The sequence below is a fragment of the Meriones unguiculatus genome, chromosome 12 (genome assembly GCF_030254825.1).
Source record: "Meriones unguiculatus strain TT.TT164.6M chromosome 12, Bangor_MerUng_6.1, whole genome shotgun sequence".
Lineage (NCBI taxonomy): Eukaryota > Metazoa > Chordata > Mammalia > Rodentia > Muridae > Meriones > Meriones unguiculatus.
The window spans coordinates 63115971-63138913 of NC_083360.1; the positions used below are offsets into that span (position 1 = coordinate 63115971).

Here is a 22943-nt window from a genome sequence, read left to right on the forward strand (position 1 = left end):
GTCATTATCCCTTTAGTACTCCATTATGTTAACCTCCAACATAATAAGAGCAGTAATCACCATCAATCTAGCATCTGCACTTAGTCTTAAACATTGGCTTTGATTCAATTCTGATTGAAAATAACATATTTGAAAAAGAATTGGTTTTATTTTTGGCACATTTAAGTTGTGTATGCCATGGTTGAGTGGAAGCCAGAAAAAAGTTCAGAGTCTAAACAAGATAAAAAGAAAACATCATTCTAAAAAAGTCTGCTGCAAAAGCATTCTGCAACTCTGCTGAGCATGGCTTCCCATGAGGCCCCTCTCATACCTGAAAAGCTACTATATTTACATCCTTCAAAGAGGGTGCCAGTAAAAATCTTGAGTGATGAGATAAGTCAAGTCTGGGGCCATTTCAATGCCAAAAGAGAAAAATGAACTTAGATTCACTTTCATATATATATATATATATATATATATATATATATATGAATATATATTCACACAAATATATGTATACACACACGTGTGTATAAGCTAATCAAAACATAGCTGAAATGGTAAAAGTTACATGACATGTTTGGGTGGAAAAGTGATTCATTAATTGTTTCACATGTTTATTGAATGCCTTTCACAGAATAAATGGTATTACCAGGAAAACACCAACTTAAGTTATCTTTTTTTTTTTTATAAGTTACATTTTATTAACTCTGTATCCCAGCCGTGTCCCGATCCCTCATTCCCTCCCAGTCCCTCCCTCCCTCCCTCATCTCCACCGTGCCCCTTTCCAAGTCCACTGATAGGGGGGACCTCCTCCCCATTCATCTGATCCTGTTTTATCAGGTATCTTCAGGACTGGCTGCAAAGCCCTCCTCTGTGGCCTAACAGGACTGCTCCTCCCTTTGGGGGTGGGGAGACCAAAGAGCCAGTCATTGAGTTCCTGTTAGAAATAGTCCCTGTTCCCCTCACTTTGGGAAACCAATTGGTTACTGAGCTACCACAGGCTACATCTGAGTGGAGGTTCTAGGTTATATCCATACATGGTCCTTGGTTGAATGTCAGTCTCAGAAAAGACCCTGTGCCCAGATATATTTGGTCCTTGTGGAGCTCCTATCCTTTCCCCATCAGACTAACTCCCCTTCTTTCTTATGATTCCCTGTACTCTGTTAAGTTATCTTTTAAGTGAAAATTCTATTATAAAGAACTTGTAAACAAACACCACAAAGTGAAATTAACCAGATGCAAAGTCTATATACCTCAGTGAACCTTTATATGGCTATAATAGCCACTCAGAAGCTGTGAAGCTTCACACTGAATTTACAATTTTTATGCATTTAGTCTACCACCCAGGCCAGAAAAACCTATGACAGACTTAAACCCAGAAGACCAATTATCTTTATAAATATTAGACATTGTAGATTGCTTTTTAGTTCTGAAATAATTTTGGATTCACAGAAAATTGCCAATGTGGCAAAAGAAGTTCCTCTGTCCCCTCTATTCATTTCCTCTCTGCTATATCTCATGAAGCTTTCAGACAATCATGAAACTGAGAAAATTGACATACATGGTATCATTTATATGTATATTTCTTAACCATATTATCAGATGATTATGTATGTGTTAGGGACATGACCTTTTGATCTGGCTTATTTTCAATCAACTTAATGCTCTTAAACTGCTCAGGAATGTGGTTGCTGGGCATATCTAAGTGTATGGCTGCTTTCCTGAACAACGGTACTGGCCTGCTTTCCATTCTCACCTTCACTGTGTGAGCTTTGTTGCTGCGCTTCCACGTCAGCAATTGAGGTTACAGCCATATGCTAGCTGTACTCACTGATGTCACTTTCTAAATATACGTAGATATGCAGACACCTTATTGTGAGTCTGGATGGCATGTCTTTAATAGCTAGCGATTGTGATAAGTATGGGATCTTATTTATATCAAGGTCCTCAGTTATATTCCATTGATCAGTGTGTCTGTTTTTATGCCAGTATCATGCAATTTTTATTACTGTAGCTCTGTCGTATAACTTAAAACCAGAGATGGTATTCCATTGTGTAAATGTACCACAATTTCTGTATCCATTCCTCAATTAAGGGACATCTGGATTGTTTCCAGATTCTGGCTCTTCTGAATAAAGCTTCTACAAACATGGTTGAGCAAATGTCCTTGTTTTATACTTGAGCATATTTTGGATATATGCCTAGGAGTGATATCATAGCCAAACTTTGGACTATGAATCTTATGAAGGAAGTGGGAGACAGAATGACCTGGAAGGGACGGGAGCTCCACAAGGAGAACAACAGAACCACAGGGGTCTGGGGTCTTTTCTGAGACTGATACTCCAACCAAGGACCATGCATCATGATAACCCCTGTACAGATATAGCCCAGGGCATCTCAGTCTCCAAGTAGGATCCTAGTAAGGGGAACAGGGACTGTCTCTGACAAGAACTCAGTTGCTGGCTCTTTGACCACCACCCCCGAGTTGGGGGGCAGCTTTACTATGCCACAAATGAAGACAATGCAGCCAGTCCTGATGAGACCTAATAGGCCAGGGTCAGATGGAAGGGGAGGAGGACCTCTCTTATCAGTGGACTGGGGGAGGGGCATGGGAGGAGAAGAGGGAGAGAGGGAGTGTAGGATTGGGAGGGGGTGAGAGACTAGCCTATAATTATCTCCTTTTGTTGGCTTGCTTTATAGAAGAATTTGGAAGTATAACTTTTCTATTTTACAGATTATTATTATTATTATTATTATTATTATTCTTGGTGTTAGTTCTTTGAAAGTCTTAGAGAATTCTGTGTTATATCCGTTGGTTCATTTTATTTTAAAAGGTAGGGGATTTTAAACTTGTATCTCATTGCTTGTTATGGTCTAGTTAAATTATTTTCATGATCTTGATTTAATTTTGGTTGGCGATTGTTCTGGCTAATTTTTTGTCAACTTGACACAAGCTAGAATCATAAGAGAGGAGGAAGCCTCAAATGAGAAAATGCTTCTGTAAGATCCAACTGCAGGCAAACTTGTAGGGCATTTTATTAATCATTGACCGATGAGGGGGGAAGCCCATTGTGTATGGGGGTGCCACCTCTGGGATGATGGTCCTGAGTTCTGTAGCAAAGCAGTCTGAGCAAGCTGTGATGCACAACCCAGTAAGTAGCATTCCTCCCTCTGTGGCCTCTGTGCCAGCTTCTGCCTCCAGGATCCTGTCCCATTTGAGTTCCTGTTCTGATTTCCTCCGAAGATGAACAGTGATGTGGAAGCATAAGCCAAAGAAACTTTTTTTTCCCCTAGTTCTTGTGGTCATGGAGTTTCATCACAGCAATAGTAACCATCAGATATCCATGCACATTTCAAAGTCCATCCATTTCTTTTAGAGTTTCCAGTTTACTGACTAGCTTATAGTTTTAAAGTATGTTCCTATGATTTTTTGAATTTCCTCGGTATCTGTTGTAATTTTTCTCATTACTGATTTTATTAATTTGGGTCATTCTTTTTTCTTTTGGTTAGTTTTGTTAAAGGTTTGCAATCTTACATTGCAACATACCAACTTCATTGATTCTTTGAATTGTTTTCTTTTGTATTTCTAGTTTTTTATTCATTCTATGCATCAACAAATTTGATATGAAAAGTTATAAGCATGTTATCATTGTGAGATTGAGATGTTTTGTTGCAGCAAAAAACTACTTTAGTATTCAGAGTTTAGGATATTTTCCACCAATGTCTTCTCTTATCATCAGGACTCTAGTGATTGCATTTTCTCTGATGTTCAGTTATGAAGTCTGATTGCTACATACTCTGGAGGAATAGAATAGATGGTAGAAAGTTCTTTAGAGAGGGCCCATTTTACCATGTATGTAAATATATTTAAGATATTTTGCCTTGTGCCTAGTACTGATACTTCTCAGAAATAGTTAATCTTTAATGAGTTAATGCATGAATTTTCCTAAAATGATATAGTTATCCAGGATAACATTTATTTGAGTGTCTACTATGCATAGTGTAGTTAATATCTTTTCATGTATTTAGTAATAATTTAACTTACATAAATTCTTTAGAACAGGAATTATTTTTTGTGAAAATGAATTATATTTTATATATTTAGTGTGTTTGGCATGCTTATTTTACCCAGTATCTTTTAGAACATAGATATGAAAAATATTTATAAGTTTAAGTGAAACATCAGAGGTTTTTGTTTCCTAGTTACTCAACAATGTAGACAAAAGGTTTAATATTTTAATGTTCAAATGTTAGGATAGTTTTCACTGATGTTTTCTCTTACTGTCAGGGTTCCAGTGATTGCATTTTCTCTGATGTTCAGTTATGAGGTCTGACTGCTACATACTCTGGAGGAAGTCCATAATATAGGAAATATGTTTGTCCTCACATGACATTTACCTCTGTGTGTTTCAGATATTTTGCCTTCTATAGTACACACATCCATGTCAATTGTTACTACTACATATTAACTCTAAAACGACTTTTATCCTTTTCGTTCAACCCCCTCTCCCCCCTGTTTCTTAGATAACTGAGTGAATCCCTGAGGTACAGACTTCATTCACTGCTGGATCTTCTCAAAGTCCCTAGGTGAAAGTTGACACAGGCCACTCAGACTCCGGGTGTGTTGCAGTCTCATGCTGCTCTGTGTTTTCTGAGCGTGAAACATGGTGATTTGACATGGGAACAGCGTGTGCACTGAGAGGGTTGGCTCCAGAGGACTGATGAAGGGTCACGAGGCGCTTGTTCATCCCTGTTCCCACCTCCCCTCTGAATTCAGGTCACTATCTTTATGTCACCCTTCTTCTTGTTAAGGAGCTGACCTCACTGGTGTCCTGAACTTCATGGTTTGGGTCGTTGAGGTACTGGGTCAAACTCAGATTTTATGCAAGCTACGAGAGCTGTTTTCTAAGTCTTTAAATGCTTTGTTTATAAAAAAAATGAGCTTTGAAGGACCTTATATTATGTATTCCTTTTACATCTGAGAATCCAGAAAATAATTTCTATAAATTTAAGAAGCAGGATTGCTTTTAAAATGTTGAACTCTTTCATTTCAAAATATTAAAGGCTGATTCTTTGGTGACTTAACAATGAAATAATAATCTAAGATCGTTTTGCCAAGTGAATAATTCCCATTTTCATTCAATAGGATATTATGAATGTTTGTAAACATTTTAGATCCTTATATAGCAAGAATATGTACTGTCTTTATATGTATATGTACACACATGTGAATCAGTTATCAAAGTTATATAATTAGGATTTCATTGCAGATGTTAGACTTCAAACAATAGTATTATAGTGAGATTCAGGACTTTATCACTTTTAGAAGCCTTTTAGAAATTAAAAAAAATTTATCTGTTTATTTTATGTACATTGGTGTTTGAGTACATGTATGTCTATGTGAGGGTGTCGGATCCCCTGGAACAGGAGTTTCAGACAGTTGTGGGCTGCCATGTGGGTCCTAGGAATTGAACCCAGGTCCTCTGGAAGAGCAGTCAGTGCTCTTACCTGTTGAGCCATCTCTCCAGCACCCTAGAAGCCCTTCTTATATGAGCTATAATACAGTTAATGAGTAAGGAGAAAAGCTTTGCTTTTAATGTTCCTTTATTTGAATACCACTACCATATTGCTAATTTGGTAATGCCCTTATGCTTTATCCTAAAAATTAGATTAAAAAGCCCGTATCTGCCCTGTATGATTACTATAAAGAAATGTAATCAAGCTTGTTATGCAGTTCCCGACTACAGCAAATAACTAATAAACATTACGTATTTTAATTATCTGGGCCTCACGGCAGTTTTGGCAGTAGACTAGAGAGTCACTTCTATTCCTGCCTTATGTTGTGAGGGAGGAGATGGAGGCCCTGGAGATTGCGTGGCATGTCCTGAGTACACTGCTGTGTGTGTAACACAGTAAGATGGGTGGATTTGCTACCTCACTGGAGAGGAGAAATGGACTCATAACAATGAAGAGAGATGTCATACAGGAAGAAACAGAAGTAACTGGATTATTTTTGCCAATTTGGGGATAAATGCAAACGTCCTACACTCCACTACCAAACTGCACGTTCAGCTTCATTTGTGTCTGAGTTTTACATACTTTGGACACGTCAGGAAATGCCTTGTTAGATATAAATGTATCTTAAAATGACTCAAGGTGTGATAGGCTAGGACATGGGATAGCTTCCCCCATACCAGGTTGTACCATGATTTACTGTTGGGCAGAGAATTTGTACTATGTACTCTCTTTTATACCTAAAGCTATGCTTTTTTCTCTCCAACTTAAAAAAAAGTGTGATTAATAATTTATTCATTAGATTGACATTAAAATTATATTTTCCAAGTATCTTTATTCTTTTCTATGAGGGAATTTATAGTGATAGGTGGATTGCAGTTTTTCATCTCTTCTATTTTTTAATTACTACATTCTTCAAAAGTTGTTACTTTGCTCATTTACTCAAGCAAATACTGAATGAGGACTACTCTCTGGAGAACACAGACGTGCAGACAGAGCCCGGCCTCATGGACTGCTTGTCTGGTAACGAAGAAAAACATGTAAAGTAATAAACATCTCCAGTGAATGCGACAATCAAAGCTGGTGTGAAGAGCCCACCGGGAGCCGGGACGGAAGCTAACTGCAGCCCTTTGGGCTTTGTAGATGGCTCTTGAAAGGGATGCTGTGTGAGAAGGGTGTTTGAGGGCAAGTAGGAATTTATTGGTAAAGCCTCTGAATTTTCTTTCCTACTGCTTCTCAGACACGAAACACCAGTGCTTGCTTAGTCACAGAATTATTTTTCACATGCATTAAGAATTGCTCAAATAAATACCTTTCAAAGTCCAGACCATCAGACTGACTGTAATTTGTACATTCTTAGACTCTGTCTCTCATTGTTTGATATGTCTGAAGTAGGAATCTTTCTCTCATAAATACTGTGATACTGTTTTTGGACATATCTTTGAAATGTTTGAATTAATGTTGATGTACTTGAAGCATTTTGAAAGATTAGCTGAAGAGGGTATAATAGAATGCAATCCCTTGGGCTTAAAATTCACTGAAGATTTCTTGATACAGAGCTCAGTAACCCCAAATCTGTACTATTTAGGGAAGATGATAAGTAATAGCTGCTTTTATTATTATTATGCAGGTTGTATCTGAAGGCACCTCTGTGTTATATGATGAATATGATTACACTTTTCTCTCATAGGAATCAGAAGTCTGTCACAGGATTAGTTGAGTAAGAACTCAACTGTTGTTTCAAAACATTTGTTAGGTAGATTGAAAGTTTTACTAACTCAGCTCATTATGAGATATTAATATGTTATTCATAAATCCGTGTATTGTCTCTTATAAGATTAAAATCTAGGTCAAATTATAACCTGAATTTAATTTTAGTACAGAAAATAAGTGTGCCATATTTAAAACCTGTGTTCTAAATTTTAAGCACAATAGATCAAAGTACATCTCATTTAAATAAATCTTCTGTAATGAAGATTCAATTATTTTCAAACTTTCTCTGTGTGTGTTTGTGTGAACTTACGCATCTGTGTGCATCTCTGTGTGCACGTGTAAACACATGTGAGGATGTACATGCACACGTGTGCTTATGGAGGCCAGTCTTGCTGCTCCTCAGGGCTATTCACCTTGTTTCTTGAGACAGAGTCTTAGGGGAGGTAGTGACTAATGAGCTCCAGGGATATTCTTGGGTCCCCAAACTGGGGTTATAAATGTGCATCACCCTGTCCAACTTTGTACCTGGGCGCTGGCTCTAAACTCTGCTCCTTACACTTGTGCAAAAAGCACTTTCTCCCCTGAGCTGCCTCCACACCCTATCCCAAAGCTTTCTTAGTGAAAGCTTTATTTCATATTTTATTTATAAAATATGAGGTTCGTCTTTATTTTTCAGAAACTATAAAAGTTGTTTATTTTAATATTTTGATAATTTTGCTTTCAAATTACAGAAATTATGCTTTAAGGGCAACTTTGTTTGAATTTTATGTGACATTATTTTTACTTCTTAAGGCCATGATTAAAAGTTTCATGGATGTCTACCAGCTTGCAAGCACCAGAATCACTACATTAGAGAAAGAAATGACGTCACACAGAAATCACATCGCAACCCTCAAGTCTGAGCTCCACACAGCTTGCCTAAGAGAGAATGAAAGTTTACAGTCGGTGAGTCCTGGCCAGAATGGCTTTGTCTTCTTTGGGTCTTGGGCCACATTTATATTTATGTCTTTATTGCTTAAAAGAACATTTCTCTCTCTGCATGTGTATGTGTGTAATTAGGATAAGTGATCAATCAACATGAAATTAGTATGGAGAAACATTTGAGAGAAAAAAGCAATTATTTTTTCCACTGTATCATGTACAAAGATATACATATTGTTATCAAGCTCAAATACTGCATCAGGATTCCTTTGTTTGGCAGTGCGGCTGACAGTTGGGTTTGGCAGTATGCATAGTTAAGCTTATAACTGTCTGAAGATTCACTGTGTCCCATTAAGACAGAATATTATTAATTATGCGTATAACCAAAATGGTAATTAGAACATGTGATTATTCTCTGTAGAAAACTAGACTTATTCATAATACATGCCTAGCTAAAATGCATGTTGTGATTCATCTATATGATTAAAATTCTGTTTCAGCACTCATTTTATGTCTTAAAATTTTAGCCATGATGAAATTTGGGCTAATTTAAAATTAAAAAAAAATCTGCATTTGGGATCTGCATTTGGGGAGTTTGATAAGATGAACGTGCTCATGGTGTAGTGGGATGTAACAGACACTCAGAGGGCTGTTAGTGATGGGAGCGTGTGTCTTCCTTTTCTGATGTGCTTGTGATGCATCGATGACTTCTAAGTAAAAACTACCGTTTTGACGTTAAGCTGTGGACCAGTTTCAAATGATGATACTGTTTAGTAGAACAGGAGTTAACCTGGCTGACCTCAGGTGGGTGAGAATTGGGGTTTGGCTCTTTGCCTTTCAGTTTGAGCTCCACCGCCAGCATTCCAGTGATATCTTTGGGGCTGTGGTGTTTGGAACTGAAGCCACCAGCCAACACTTTCCTCCTGGCAGGCTCCTTGTCCCACTGTTCTCTGCCTCTCTTTGCCCCATATTGCCTGTGAAGTTTTCTTTCTTTTTTTTTTTTATGTTTATAGCAGTTTTACTTGTAATAGCCAGAATCAGGAAACAACCCAGATGTCCCTCAGTTGAGGAATGGATACAGAAATTGTGGTACATTTATACAACAGAATAATACTCAGCAATCAAAAACAATAAATCATGAAATTTTCAGGCAAATGGTGGGAACCAGAAAAGATCATCCTGAGTGAGGTATCCCAGAAGCAGAAAGACACACAGGTGTATACTCACTTACAAGTGGATACTAGACCTATAATATAGGATAAACATACTAGACATACATAATATAGGATAAACATACCAAAGAAGCTAATCACGTAGGACAACTCTGGGTAAGATGCTCAATCCTCATTCAGAAAGGCAAAGGAGATGGACATCGGAAGAGGGAGAACATAGAGAACAGGACAGGAGCCTACCACAGAGTGCCTTCGAAAGACTTTTAACATATCTTAACATAGCTTTAGAGGGTAGATTGAGGAACTGAGAGTTTTTCTTTTGGCTTTCCTTGGGGTCACTATCATCTGGCTCTCCTTACCGTGCTCCCCTCACAGTTGAACTTGTCTCACTCTCTTTGTATCACGTCATCCCGGACAGTGCAAGGCAAGGCACAATTTAAGTCCACCTTTCTTGTCAATCAGGGCTACAGGACTGCTAACTTTATAGAAAATAGTTATCTTTGACAAGTGCCTGTGAAGTTTTCTTACTTTCCTTTCTTTACTCTTTTTGTCATAGTTCCTGCCCTCCACTGACCCATGAAGTATTTCATGTATTTGTTTATGGTCTGTTTGTCCCCTGCCCTCACCTGAACCTCAGATAAGCTCTACAAATACAAGGTCTTTTGAGGTATTCTTCATTGCCACAAAGACACCTTGGGCCAAGAGTAGTTCGGCCACAGTTGATATCTAATATTTATGAAGACAAATATTATGAATTTTTCTAATAAACATTAAAAAGCCAGTAACTTGGGAGCCAGGGTGTTAGTTCAAATTTATATGACATTATTAGATTTTTAAATGAGAGCTTAATGATGCTTTGATTTCTGCTAAGAGAAATTAAGATAAATAGAGAACATTGCACATTTGAACACTTGAATTTACATATTCACCTTTCTTCATGTTTATTCTCTGATCTCATTGGTTAGTATTGCATTATACTATTTAGCTTCTGTTAACTCAGTTGGGTTATACCAACCTTTATTGCTTAAAACTAATTGCTTGTCCTTTAAGAAAGGCAAAACTTGGTAAACAGAAATTGTTTCTTTAATTGTTATGTTATTAAGAAACAATTTGAATTTTATAGGCTAATGTTACAAATGACTGTAAAATAAATAATTTCTTTGTAAAAAAATTGTTATTTTAACCACTTACATTTTTTGGATTTTTTTTGTGTCAAAATATTTTATTTGTCTTTTTTATTACTATTTATTTACTTTTTATCCCAGCTATAGCCTCCTCTCTAGTCCCCTACCAAATCTGCCCTCCTTCCCTCTTAGTCTCCCATGCCCTTCCCTAAGTCTACTGATAGGGGAGGTCCTTCTCCTCTTCCGTCTGACCCTAGCTATTAGGTCTCATCAGGACTGGCTGCATTGTTCTCCTCTATAGCCTGGTAAGACTGATCCCCCCTCAGGGAGAAGTATCAAAGAGCAGGTCAATCAGTTCATGTCAGAGACAGTCCCTGTTCCCTTTACTAGGGAACCTACTTGGACACTGAACTGTCACGGGCTACATCTGTGCAGGGGTTCTAGGTTTTATCCAGGCATGGTCCTTGGTTTGAGTATCAGTCTCAGAAAAGACCCCTGTGCCCAGATTTTTTGGTTCTGTTGCTCTCCTTGTGGAGTTCCTATCCCCTTCAGGTCTTTTTATCTCCCCCTTCTTTCAAGATTTCCTGCATTCTGCCCAAAGTTTGGCTATGAGTCTCAGCATTTGCTTCAATACCCTGCTGGGTAGAGCCTTTCAGAGGCCCTCTGTGGTAGGCTTATGTCTTGTTCCTTTTTTTCTCCATTTTCCAATGTCCATCCTGTTTGCCTTTCTGAATGAGGATTGGTCATCTTACTCAGGGTCCTCCTTCTTGCTTAGCTTCTTTAGGTGTACAGATTTTAGCATGATTATCCTATATTATATGTTTAATATCCACTTATAAGTGAGTATATACCATATGTGTCTTTCTGCTTCTGGGATACCTCACTCAGGATAATCTTTTCTAGTTCCTACTATTTGCCTGCAAATTTCATGATTTCCTTGTTTGTAATTGCTGTGTAGTATTCCATTGTGTAAATGTACCACAATTTCTGTATCCATTCCTCAGTTGAGGGACATCTGGGTTGTTTCCAGATTCTGGCTATTATGAATAAAGATACTACGAACATGTTTGAGCAAATGTCCTTGTATACTTGAGCATATTTTGGATATCTGCCTAGGAGTGGTATAGCTGGATCTAGAGGTAGTACTATTCCTAATTTTCTGAGAAAGCACCAGACTGATTTCCAAAGTGGTTGTACAAGTTTACATTCCCACCAGCAATGGAGGGGGGTTCTCCTTTCTCCACATCCTCTCCAGCATGTGTTGTCACTTGAGTTTTTCATCTTAGCCATTCGGATGGGTGTAAGGTGAAATCTCAGGGTTGTTTTGATTTGCATTTCCCTGATGATTAAGGACATTAAGCATTTCTTTAAGTGTTTCTCTGCCACTCGATATTCCTCTGCAGAGAATTCTCTGTTTAGCTCTGTATCCCATTTTTTAATTGGATTACTTGATTTTTTTTTCTGCAGTTTAACTTCTTGAGTTCTTTATATATACTGGATATTAGCCCTCTGTCAGATATAGGGTTGGTGAAGATCCTTTCCCAATCTGTAGGCTGTCATTTTGTTCTGAGGACAGTGTCCTTTGCTTTACAGAAGCTTTTCAGTTTCATGAGGTCCCATTTATTGATTGTTGCTCTTAGAGCCTGTGCTGTTGGTGTTCTGTTCAGGAAGTTGTCTCCTGTGCCAATGAGTTCAAGGGTATTCCCCACTTCTTCTTCTAACAAGTTTAGTGTGTCTGGTTTTATGTTGAGGTCTTTGATCTACATGGACTTTAGTTTTGTGCAGGGTGATAAGTATGGGTCTATTTTCATTTTTCTACATGTAGACATCTAGTTGGACCAGCACCATTTGTTGAAGATGCTATCTTTTTTCCATTGTATGGTTTTGGCATCTTTGTCAAAAATCAGGTGTCCATAAGTGTGTGGGTTTATTTCTGGGTCTTCTATTCGAGTCCATTGATCCACCAGCCAGTTTCTATGCCAGTACCATGCACTTTTTTTATAACTGTTACTCTACAGTACAGCTTTAGATTAGGGATGGATATACCGCCAGAAGATCTTTTATTGTAGAGGATTGTTTTAGCAATTCTGGGTTTCTTGTTATTCCATATTAAGTTGAGAATTGTTTTTGCTAGGTCTGTAAAGAATTGTGTTGGTAATTTGATGGGCATTGCATTGAATCTGTAGATTGCTTTTGGTAAGATGGCCATTTTCACTATATTAATCTTGCCACACCATGAGTGTGGGAGATCTTCCCATCTTCTGATATCTTCTTCTAATTCTTTCTTCAGAGTCTGGAAGTTTTTTTTCATAGAAGTCTTTGCGTTGCTTGGCTAGAGTTACACCAAAGCACTTTATGTCCTTTGTGGCTATTGTGAAGGGTGTTGTTTCCCTAATTTCTTTCTCAGCTCATTTGTCTTTTATATACAAGAGGGCTACTGATTTTTTTGAGTTAATTTTATATCCATCCATTTTGCTGAAGGTGTTTATCAGAGGTAGGGGTTCCCTGGTAGAATTTTTGGGGTCACCAATTACTTTTTTGAAGAAACCATACTTAGTATTATGCCCGAATATACTGCCTTTCTAGTCTGAACACACCTTGCTCACCACTTCACATGTGATACTTGTCTATTCTGTTAATCGTTCTCAAGAAGGGGACACACATACTGTGAAGACTCCTCCATGTGATGTGATATATCATCCTGCTATCATTCTGAACAGAAGGCTGTTCAGTGTCTTTATTCAGTGCACTCTATGGTTTCTTTTATTGAAGGTCACTATTTTTAAAATAGTAGCATATCTTTATGGTGAATTTATTTGTCAAGGCATTTGCATGTGCTCTTTCTAATGTGAATGTAAGAACTTTGAGGGAGGGAGAAGAGAAAGCCTTAGACTTTGTGTGATATGGATGAGAGGCAATACTGTTTGGTGCATAAGGGCATAAGTTTTGAGGGTGTATCCATTAGGAATTCTACTAAGTATACATTACAAAAATTTAGTTATAAATTATAAATATAATTATAAGAGAAATTATATCCCACATAGTAAGTACATTTTTTCTTGCTTTTAAAAATGGAGTTTTTTTTTTTTACATAGGGACTTATTTTTATAGTAAGAAATCTAGAAGTAGTTGCTTATTTTTGCTACTTTAGTGGTTCATTTTATAAGTGCAATTCCTAAGCTACTTCCTTGTTGTTCTCAGATGTAGCAAAAAGCTCTAAGATTTAAACTCACATCGAAGTTAGAAGGATAAGATGCTGCAGCAGCACTTGATACACAGATTCTAGTTCTGTCTATTGTTAACAATGGGGTTTGGATCTCAGAATTTCAACTGTTAATGAGGATGATGACTCCCTAACAGAGATATTGTAAAGTCTACTGCGAAATGTTCAAGTATGTGTACTATTAGTTTAATAACCTTTATTCAGATAGAAAGCAATTTGATTGCATCACTTTAGGAAGCTTATTTGATAGCTTAATACTTCAGTGGCATCATTTTGCTCTGCTTTGTACTGTAGCTTGAGTGTGTACTTCTCCATCTATGACAACCTCAGTATATCCCAAAAACTGAGCTCTTTGCTCTTTCTAAGGTCTTTCTCTCTTTTTTTTCATTAACACATTCTTAAGGTTCAGTCTAAAATTGTCTAAGGATAAAGCTATGAAATTCAATTTATAGTTCCTGAGTATAAGGCAAGGTTATAAAGGAGGCTATGAAAGAAAAACCAAAAATATACCATGGGGATAAAATATTTCAAGAAGAATCTGTTGTCAGTAGTGTCAGATGCTTTGGAAGTACAGTAGAAAAGAGGTTGAAAATATCCTTTAGACTTGACCTGTGGAAGCCACTGGTTACCTTAATAAAAGCTCTTTAAATAAGGTTTTGGTGGATATGGGGGAACTGACTCTTTCCACACCATAGTGATTTTATACTACCTCAAAGGTTTAGCAAATGGATGTGAGACAGAGGAAGTGTGTTCTGAGGGTCTAGGGGGTTCTAAGATACGAGTGATTTCAGTGGTTATTGTCTTGAGACCCCCAAGTACAGGCCTCCTATTCTGTCCAGGGTACGCTACTTTTGTCAGTTTAGGACACAGCATGTCTTTTTACAACCTCCCTTTTAAAAATCTACCTGTGCTTTTACTTACTGTGAGTTTCTTCTGAAAAGGAATGGTTTGGTTTTCCTAATGCATTTTCATAGTCTCTTTTTTTTTTATTAAGAAATTAGGCCATTTATAATTAATATATTACTGATAGGCTTGGATTTTTTTTCTGCCATTTAAAAATGTTTGTTTCTTGTATTTGTTTGTCTGTATTCCTTTTTTCCCCTTTTGATTTTTTGAATTTGTTATCATTCCATTTTAATTTATCTACTGGCTTTTTATATAGCTTTTTTATTAGTGATATATATATATATATATTAGTGTTATTAACTACTTCAAAGAAAGTGTATATAAGTGTGTATATATATATATATATATATTAAAATTGTTATTAACCTCTTCAAAGAAAGTATAGGATCTTACAAGGAGTCCTCACCTTTCATTAAGGATCATTACAGAAAACTACACCAATCAAAATGTTGAATTTGAAGCTCAGTTCTAAGGGACACAAAACACTTCCTCACCTAAAGCTCATAGAAGATTGTGAAGAAGGGCTTAAAGACTGTAAGAGCCAGAGAATCAGGGAATTTTCTATGAGACTGTGTTCCCCAGTAATGCCACACATTACATCCACAATGTCTCACCAACACAACTGCCTAAATGTGAACTGAACAGGACAACAACAGTAGACGTGCCAAAAATGGAGAAAAGCTCACAATCGTCAACCCTATAGGCAACTAAGGAATTCTGAGAGCAGAAGAAATCATTTTCTCTAGGGAAGAACCCCCAAACTGGTTTTCCAATACCAAATAATCAGTCCTGAAACATACATACAAGTAACAATATCTAGACTGAGCCAGTTTACTTAGGAATATATTTATATACATAGACATATATGCATGCAGTAACAGTTAATTTAAAAAGAGGTTATGAAATTGAAAGAGAAGAAGGAGGAGTATACAGGAGACTTTAAGGGTGAAAAAGGGGGAGAAATGATTTAATTGCATTATAATCTCAAAAAAGAGGAAAAATTCCTACTAGGGTGTAAGTTATTTGTTTTCCCATGATTATATCATAATTGACCTAAATCTCTGTTTGCTATCATTTTTGTTGTTGTTGTTTTAGTCTGAGGAAAACTCTTTTTAAAAAACTTTTATTAATTACACTTTATTTACTTTGTATCCCCTCATAAGCCCCTCTCTCCTCCCCTCCTAATCTCACCTTCCCTGACCCTTCTTCAGGCATGCCCCTCCCCAAGTCCACTAATAGGGGAGGTTGATGAAAACTCTTTGGCATTTGTTTTAGACATTCACTCTTACAATGAATTTTGTAGTTCTGTTTCATTTTACAATGCTTTTATTTCACTTTATTTTTTGAAAATATTTTCACTGAATATGAAGTTCTGTATTGAGAGGAGTCTTCCCACTGTAAAGTATCCTGTCACTTCCTTTTCTTTGTCATGGCTTCTGGTGGGAAATCTGCAGTCACTCAAGTGTTTGATTCCCTACATCTCTTATCTCATTTTTTTCTCAACCTTCATTCAGGATTGTTTTTAAATCATTTTTTCCCAATCTGATTGTAATATGTCGTAGCATAGTTAGTTGTTAGGTTTTGTGGTCAGTGGGTGGAGTTTCTTCTATTCAGTGAAGTTTCTTGCATCTCTGAATATAGATCTTTTCAGAGATTTGGGACGTCTTCAACCATTAGTTCTTAGAATCTCCCTAAACCAAGTAACTGCAGACATTGTATTCAAAGTTTATCCTCCCCCTCCTGTTCATTTTCCTGTTGTTTTGATTAGATGAGTTCTGTGAATCTATACAGGGTTACTATATTCCCCCTGTCATATTTTCTGTGATGCAGATACAATAAAAATCTACTTTCCCTACTTGATGTTTTTTACTTTTTTCCATTTTATTTTATTTTATTTTTTATTAATTACAGGTTATTTACTTTGTATCCCAGGTATAGCTCCCTCCTTCATTCCCTCCCAATCCCACTCTTCCTCCCTCATTTCCTCCCTGCTCCTCTCTAAGTCCACTGATAGGGGAGGTCCTCCTCCTCTTCCATCTGACCCTAGCTTATCAGGGCTCATCAGGATTGGCTGCAATGTCCTCTTCTGTGGCCTAGCAAGGCTGCTCCTCCCTCGGCGGATGGGGGGGGGGGAGGGAGATCAAAGAGTCAGCCACTGAGTTCATGTCAGAGATAGTCCTTGTTCCCCTTACTAGGGAATCCTACTTGTATGCTAAGCTATCATGAGCTACGTCTGAGCAGGGGTTCTAGTTTATCTCCATGCATGGTCCTTGGTTGGAGAATCAGTCTCAGAAAAGACGTCCTGGGCCCAGGTATATTAGGTCTTTGTGGAGCTTCTGTCCTCTTCAGGTCTTACTAACTACCCCTTCTTTCATATGCTTCCCTGCACTCTGCTCAAGGTTTGGTTATGAGTCTCAGCATCTGCTTTGAGACATTGCTAGGTAGAGTCTTTCAGAGGCCCTCTGTGGTAGGCTCCTCTCCTGTTTCCTGTTTTCTACTTCCAATGTCCATCCTATTTATCTTTCTAAGTAAGGTTTGATCATCTTACCCCGGGACTTCCTTCTTGTTTAGCTTCTTAAGGTGTACAGGTTTTACTATGTTTATCCTATCTTATAGGTCTAGTATCCACTTATTAGTGAGTATATACCATGTGTTTTTTTCTGCTTCTGGGATACCTCACTCAGGATGATCTCTTCTAGATCCCACCATTTGCCTGCAAATTTTATGATTTCCTTGTTTTTAATTGCTGAGTCGTATCTCATTGTGTAAATATACCACAATTTCTGTATCCATATTTTTTACTTTTAAATTTTCAATTTTATCTGCTGAAAAATTTTATGCCTTCATTCATTTCAAGAATGTCAGTAGCTGCTTTATTGCTTCATCTTGGGAGTAATGTGAGCTTAGCCTTCAACAACTCAGCAAAATTTCTTATTTTTGATGTGCTGAGTAATTTTAGACTATTTCCTGAACATATTACAGATTGCATGATTTAAGTTATAATTTTTATTATATTGATATTTTTCTAATTCATCATTAATTTTATTATTTTTCTTGCTAGAAGAAGTGGTACGATTGTCATTTCTTCACCTGTTTTCTGTGTAGACATTCTGAAGTTTCTCTTGTCTTTCTGGTCACATGGGAGCTTGCACTTCTCCTTGCTTTGTAATATAGGCCTTACTAGGTGAATTGCTTAACCAAGAAATTATAAATGGAACTGACGTGTTATTTCCTAATATAAGTACTTAGTAATTCCTACATGGCCCCATGTATTCTCTCTTTTTAAAATTATGGTTTTTATTTTTGGATTATAATTTCCTCATTTCTCTCTTCTCTCTTCTTCCTTCCAAACCTTTCCAAATATTCCTTCCTTCTTTACAATTCATGACCCCTTGCCATTAATATATGTGTATGTGTTTCTAAATATCACAATGTGTTATTTCTAAATATATAAATACAAGTTAGTCTGTATAACGTTACTAACCTGTAGGGATAACCAGCTAGCATGTGCTCTTCTTTGGGGAAGACTGTTGCTCCCACTCTCAGGCATTAGTCACCCATAGTTCTTTGTGTAGGGTTGAAGTCTCATGGGCTTTCCCGCATTTACTTTGGCATGCTTATTGGTGTCGTCCATGCTCAGTTTGTTTTAGGCTATCATGTTGGTGAGACTTTATAGATGTAGCTTTGACATTACTGGGGGATAGTCTCATGAAAAATTCCCAGTCCCTCTGGCTCTTAGAATCTTCTGACCTCCCTTTTCCTCAAGGATCCAAGCTTAGGTGCAGGAGTCCTGTTGTTTATGTATCAGTTGTGCCGGGCTCCGCAACTGTAATTTGATCGCTGTGGTTTTCTGTAAAGGTCTCTATGTATTACATCACAAAGAAGTTTCCTTGATGGGGAGTGAGGCGTGCCCTTGTTTGTGGTGTGAGGACAAACGTTGAGAATGTAGCTGGGATTATATTTTCAGCTCACCAGGTAACTCACAAGGTCAAGCTCAGGCTGCAAACTCAGAGCAACGCTCCGTGCCACCAGTGCTTCCAGTGCTGCCGGCACACTGTCCGCCGTACTCTAAGCTGCTTTCAGGATGCCCTGTTTGTGTGCTCAGGAAATGTTTGACACATGGCAGTTGATCCACTTTTCTGCTGCTGTAGGCTTGTCCCAGTCATGTGTAGCTTAGGAGTGTTCTTTAAATGAAGAGACCCTTTTCTCCAGCTCTTCTCTCGGGTAACCCTCCCTCAAGTCTCCAATTTCCAGGGGTTTCTTTTCTGCCTAACCTATTGCCACAAAAGATGAGATTCTCTTAGGGTTTTATCTGTCTATGCTGCCATACAGTTGCTGAGGCTTAGAACAAAGTGGGAAAAGAGAGAAAAGGGGAAGAAGCAGAGATTTTCCTCTACTGCCCACACTGGCTCTTAGGACTCCCTCTAGTAATCTGGCCAGAGACGGTTCCCTGTAAGGTAGAAAGAACAGAGGAAAAGAAACAGGAGCCCCGTGGTTCCATGGAACACATCTCTAGGCTGGCTTTCCTCTCTAAACTCACTCACTTCCCTTTGTTCTTCAAAGCCTTTAGCAAGTCCTTCTAGTATTTTCCCAAGATATTTCAGTTATAACAAATTCAAGAGCTAGGTTTTAGGGAGTTTCTTTATCTTAGGACTAGCATGGTGTACACTAGGAATGATGGTGACTATAGTGTCAGATCATGGCATGTCAGATTTTTGCCTTTTGGGTAAGATTTTTAATGTCAGTGCTGCTATTCCTTATCTAATATTGGGGAATATTAATGCTGGCTGACATCTATTTCAAATATTGGAGAAACAGAGTTAGTGTTTTGTACCACCTTGTCTGCAAAGCACCGACTGTATGCTAGCACAGTCTCCATCGGGATCTCTGCAGCTTTGTGCCTGGTAGGTATAGATCATTTTATTCCTCACTTTCCGAGTGGGCATCATTTGAAGCATGGGGATTAAGATGGATAAGATATGATCCTGCCTTTGTGGTTTCCTATTCTTCCCTGGGAACATAACAAACACAAAAATAGGCATATAAAGTCCATGGGACACAGGTGAGTTAGAGGTCATTCTGCCTAACATTGTCAGAGGTATTGAGTAGGTCAGAAATGTCTGTGAGAGCTGCTGTAATGATTTGATAGCTTGTTAAAAGGGAAAAACGATCCAAACATGGTATTCTTTTTTGTGAGAGATGAGCCTTCTGTATAATAATTTTTTGGTGAATGAAGTTATATTTTGAATTGTGAATAATACGATAATATATTCTTGCTTTGGTTTTGTACCCTCTCTCTGTTAAAAAAATCACTGGACTCAAACAGCTGTAAACAATAGAATCCCAAACTTCTTGTTAATGGTTCCTCCAACCCACCTCCATGTGTTTCCACTCTGTTCTTACACAATCGGGTCCCCTTTTGTTTTATAATCTGATTTGATGTCTATGTTTATTTTATCTAGTGTTTATTTTGGTCATTTTGGAATCCTGTTAACTGGTCCTGTCTTCTAACACACATCTCACAAGTCATCACTACTTTCCCACAGGCCTCTCCTACAAGGCTTTTGAGTAATGCAGATCTCTTTATAAATCCTGGGACTGTTATTTGTCAGTCATACAAATACCCTAAGCATCACCTTTGTTTTTACTATTTAGATGGAAGTGCCTGCATTGTAAAGTTGTTAAAAGAATAAAATAAAGACAAGGTCTGGCACATTAGTAGGCATGTAATAAATGTTATTTCTCTTGCCTCCATAAAGACATATTTTTCTGTTACTTGTGTCTTATGTAGCTAAGCTTTAAATACGTTAATTATGAGGAAATCTTCAGTGTAGGCAAGAAAATAGGACAAGCAACTGTTAGCCAGGATGTCGTGTGTAAAGAGAACTCGCAGTCTAAGCTGGTGCGGAGTGTGGGTCCTGCATCCCAGCTCCAGGCCAGGGCAGAACTCACCCACCTTCACCTCTTGTCTGGTGCTGTGCTGGGACTGAAGTGTGCAACAGGGCAGCTCTTCACTATTACAGCCTACAAGGAGAGAGGAGCATGCAGCCGTGGCTGGCATGCTGAGCGCAGGCAAAGGGTGAGGAAAGGCCTCCTCTGGGAACTGAGATCTTAGCTGATAGAGTAAAGATGACTTAGGAACTGATAGAAGGAATCACTTCATGCTTACAAGTTGAAAGACATCCAGGATTATGTGGAGCTTGTGGGAGACAACCCTGGAGGACATGGGTAGCTTGTAGGAGCCGGCACTACAGGATGTGGGGCCAGATCAGGGGTCCATGGGCAGTGACTGGCTCTGCTCTTGAGAAATTCTCTGACCGAGCTATCTCTGGTAACTGTTAAAAAGTACTTCCCTGCTTTGCTTTATTTTTCCTGCTCTAAATTTCATTCTGTTTGTCATCCAAATTTACCCACATTTTCTGCCAGTCCACACCCATTTCACATTTTGCTAAATACTGCTTACTTACTAAGTAAGCTGTTGGACCCCCTGTTTGTTTATCATAAGCTCCAGCCACGGCCTTTGGATATAGATAGAACTAAGGAAGAGAAGCACAAAATGCCCATAGTGACAGCTCGGCCAACACACAAACGTTATCTTTGATCTTCATATTCCTTTCTGAGCTTTTTGAGGTCTTGAATATTCTAAAAACTTGAGGGTGCTTTTGCACAGTAAACAGGGTCAAAGGGAACAGCCCACGTTGCACTGGCCTCACATTGTCACTTCCGGCGCTGTACATGCTACTTTTAAAGAGGCTCTGCTTTTGTGTCTGGACAGTTGGCTTAGTGGTTAGCTGCTCTGGCTGCCATTCCAGAGGACCTGCATTTGTTTCCAAGCACTCACATGGTGGCTCATAAACCACCTGTATTTCTAGATTCAGGGCATTTGATATCCTTTTCTGGCCTCCACAGGCACCAGGCATGCCCACGGCACACATACATACAATCAGGAAAAACATCAATATACATAAAATAAAGTTTTTTAAAAGGTAAAAAAAGAAAAGATCCATTTTCATGATACATTATCAGGTGTGTGACTTTTGAGTATTTAGATTTATATGTACATATTTATATAACATTTAAACATTGTATATTATTTTGTAAACGAACTTGTATACATAATGAATGTGACTTTGTATGGTTTTTCAAGTAACGTAACAACTAAACTTGCTTCTGAACACCTCTCACTCTTCTATTTTTCTTTCTAATTAAATTCTTGAGAGCATCAATTGCTTGCTAGATGTCTACACTTTGATTTTCCCTAGGTGCTTTGTTGAGGTGCCAAGATGAATATTATCCAGCCAGAGAAGGGCCCTGTCCTCCAAGTTCTACTTTTACCAATATCCCTTGACCAGCGCACAACTCTGGCCATTCTTTCCCACCAATATCCCCATTTAAAAATGCTAAGTCATACTCTCTTGACCACAAGATTTATGTCCTTCTCTCCTCTCTACCTCTGTGGATATGATTTTTCCTGTACTACAGAACATGAGTTCAAATAAAATGACATTTCTTTTCCCCAACACACTTTCTAAAAGGGACAAAATTCCAAAACTGCTTATGGCAAAATGAACATTCTTTTGGCATAAGTGTTCCCAGGTCTAGTCTTTACTTTTCCATTCTATCTGCCATATTAGTGCAAGAGTCACCTTCTGAAACACAGATGTGGCCAGGGTATAGCTCCACTCAAGACATATTTTTGTTCTGTGTGTTTCTTCCAGTAATGTGCAAGACCTTTGTCACGGACATTCAGAGACAGTCTGGCTCCATCCAGCTTTTTACCCTAGCTCTGGTGGGCAGAAGTAAGGCTTCCCCTTTCTTGTCTAGATACCACATTACTCTGGGTACACAATCAATTACTGTGTACATTACCATACTGGGAGGTGGTGTGCTATCTGCTTTTATAATCTACTTCAACCACCTGATCTTAAGAAGTGCTGGTCTATTTGAATTAATATTAATCGGGGGAACCTTTCTTCCATAATATTTGTCCAATACCTACTAACTGTTCATCATGCCCTCTGCACAAACCACAGTTCCCCTGAACTTGCCCAACCAGATTTTCTTGATTAATTCCCATCAAACTATGTTTCATGGTCTTCTCTAATGACAGTAAGATTGACTAGAATAATGTATATATTATTATGGCTATGGTAAAATAAAATGAATTGAGTTCTTCTCTTTATTATTCTTCATAAAAATGATAAAACTTCAAGAATGTTTGTGGCAAAGCAAAGTGTCACTTTGGCATACCATTTAAATAATTTAAGCTTGTTGAATAGTTATGGCCCTTACTTCAGCACACAAAAACTGACATTATAGTTTACTCAGGAAATGCTTGGTGATGACAATTGAAAAGACAAATCGACAGGAACTGGGTCTCAGCCTTAT

General features: G+C 38.0%; 1 protein-coding gene across 1 annotated transcript in view; it reads left to right on the top strand.

The window, feature by feature from the left end:
- Positions 1 to 22943, top strand: part of Ccdc171 (coiled-coil domain containing 171) — a 324843-nt gene that overhangs the window by 256312 nt on the left and 45588 nt on the right. Inside the window, exon 25 of the mRNA XM_060365796.1 lies at positions 8002 to 8154. Coding sequence (XP_060221779.1) covers positions 8002 to 8154 — 153 coding nt within the window. The remainder of the gene's footprint in view (positions 1 to 8001; positions 8155 to 22943) is intronic.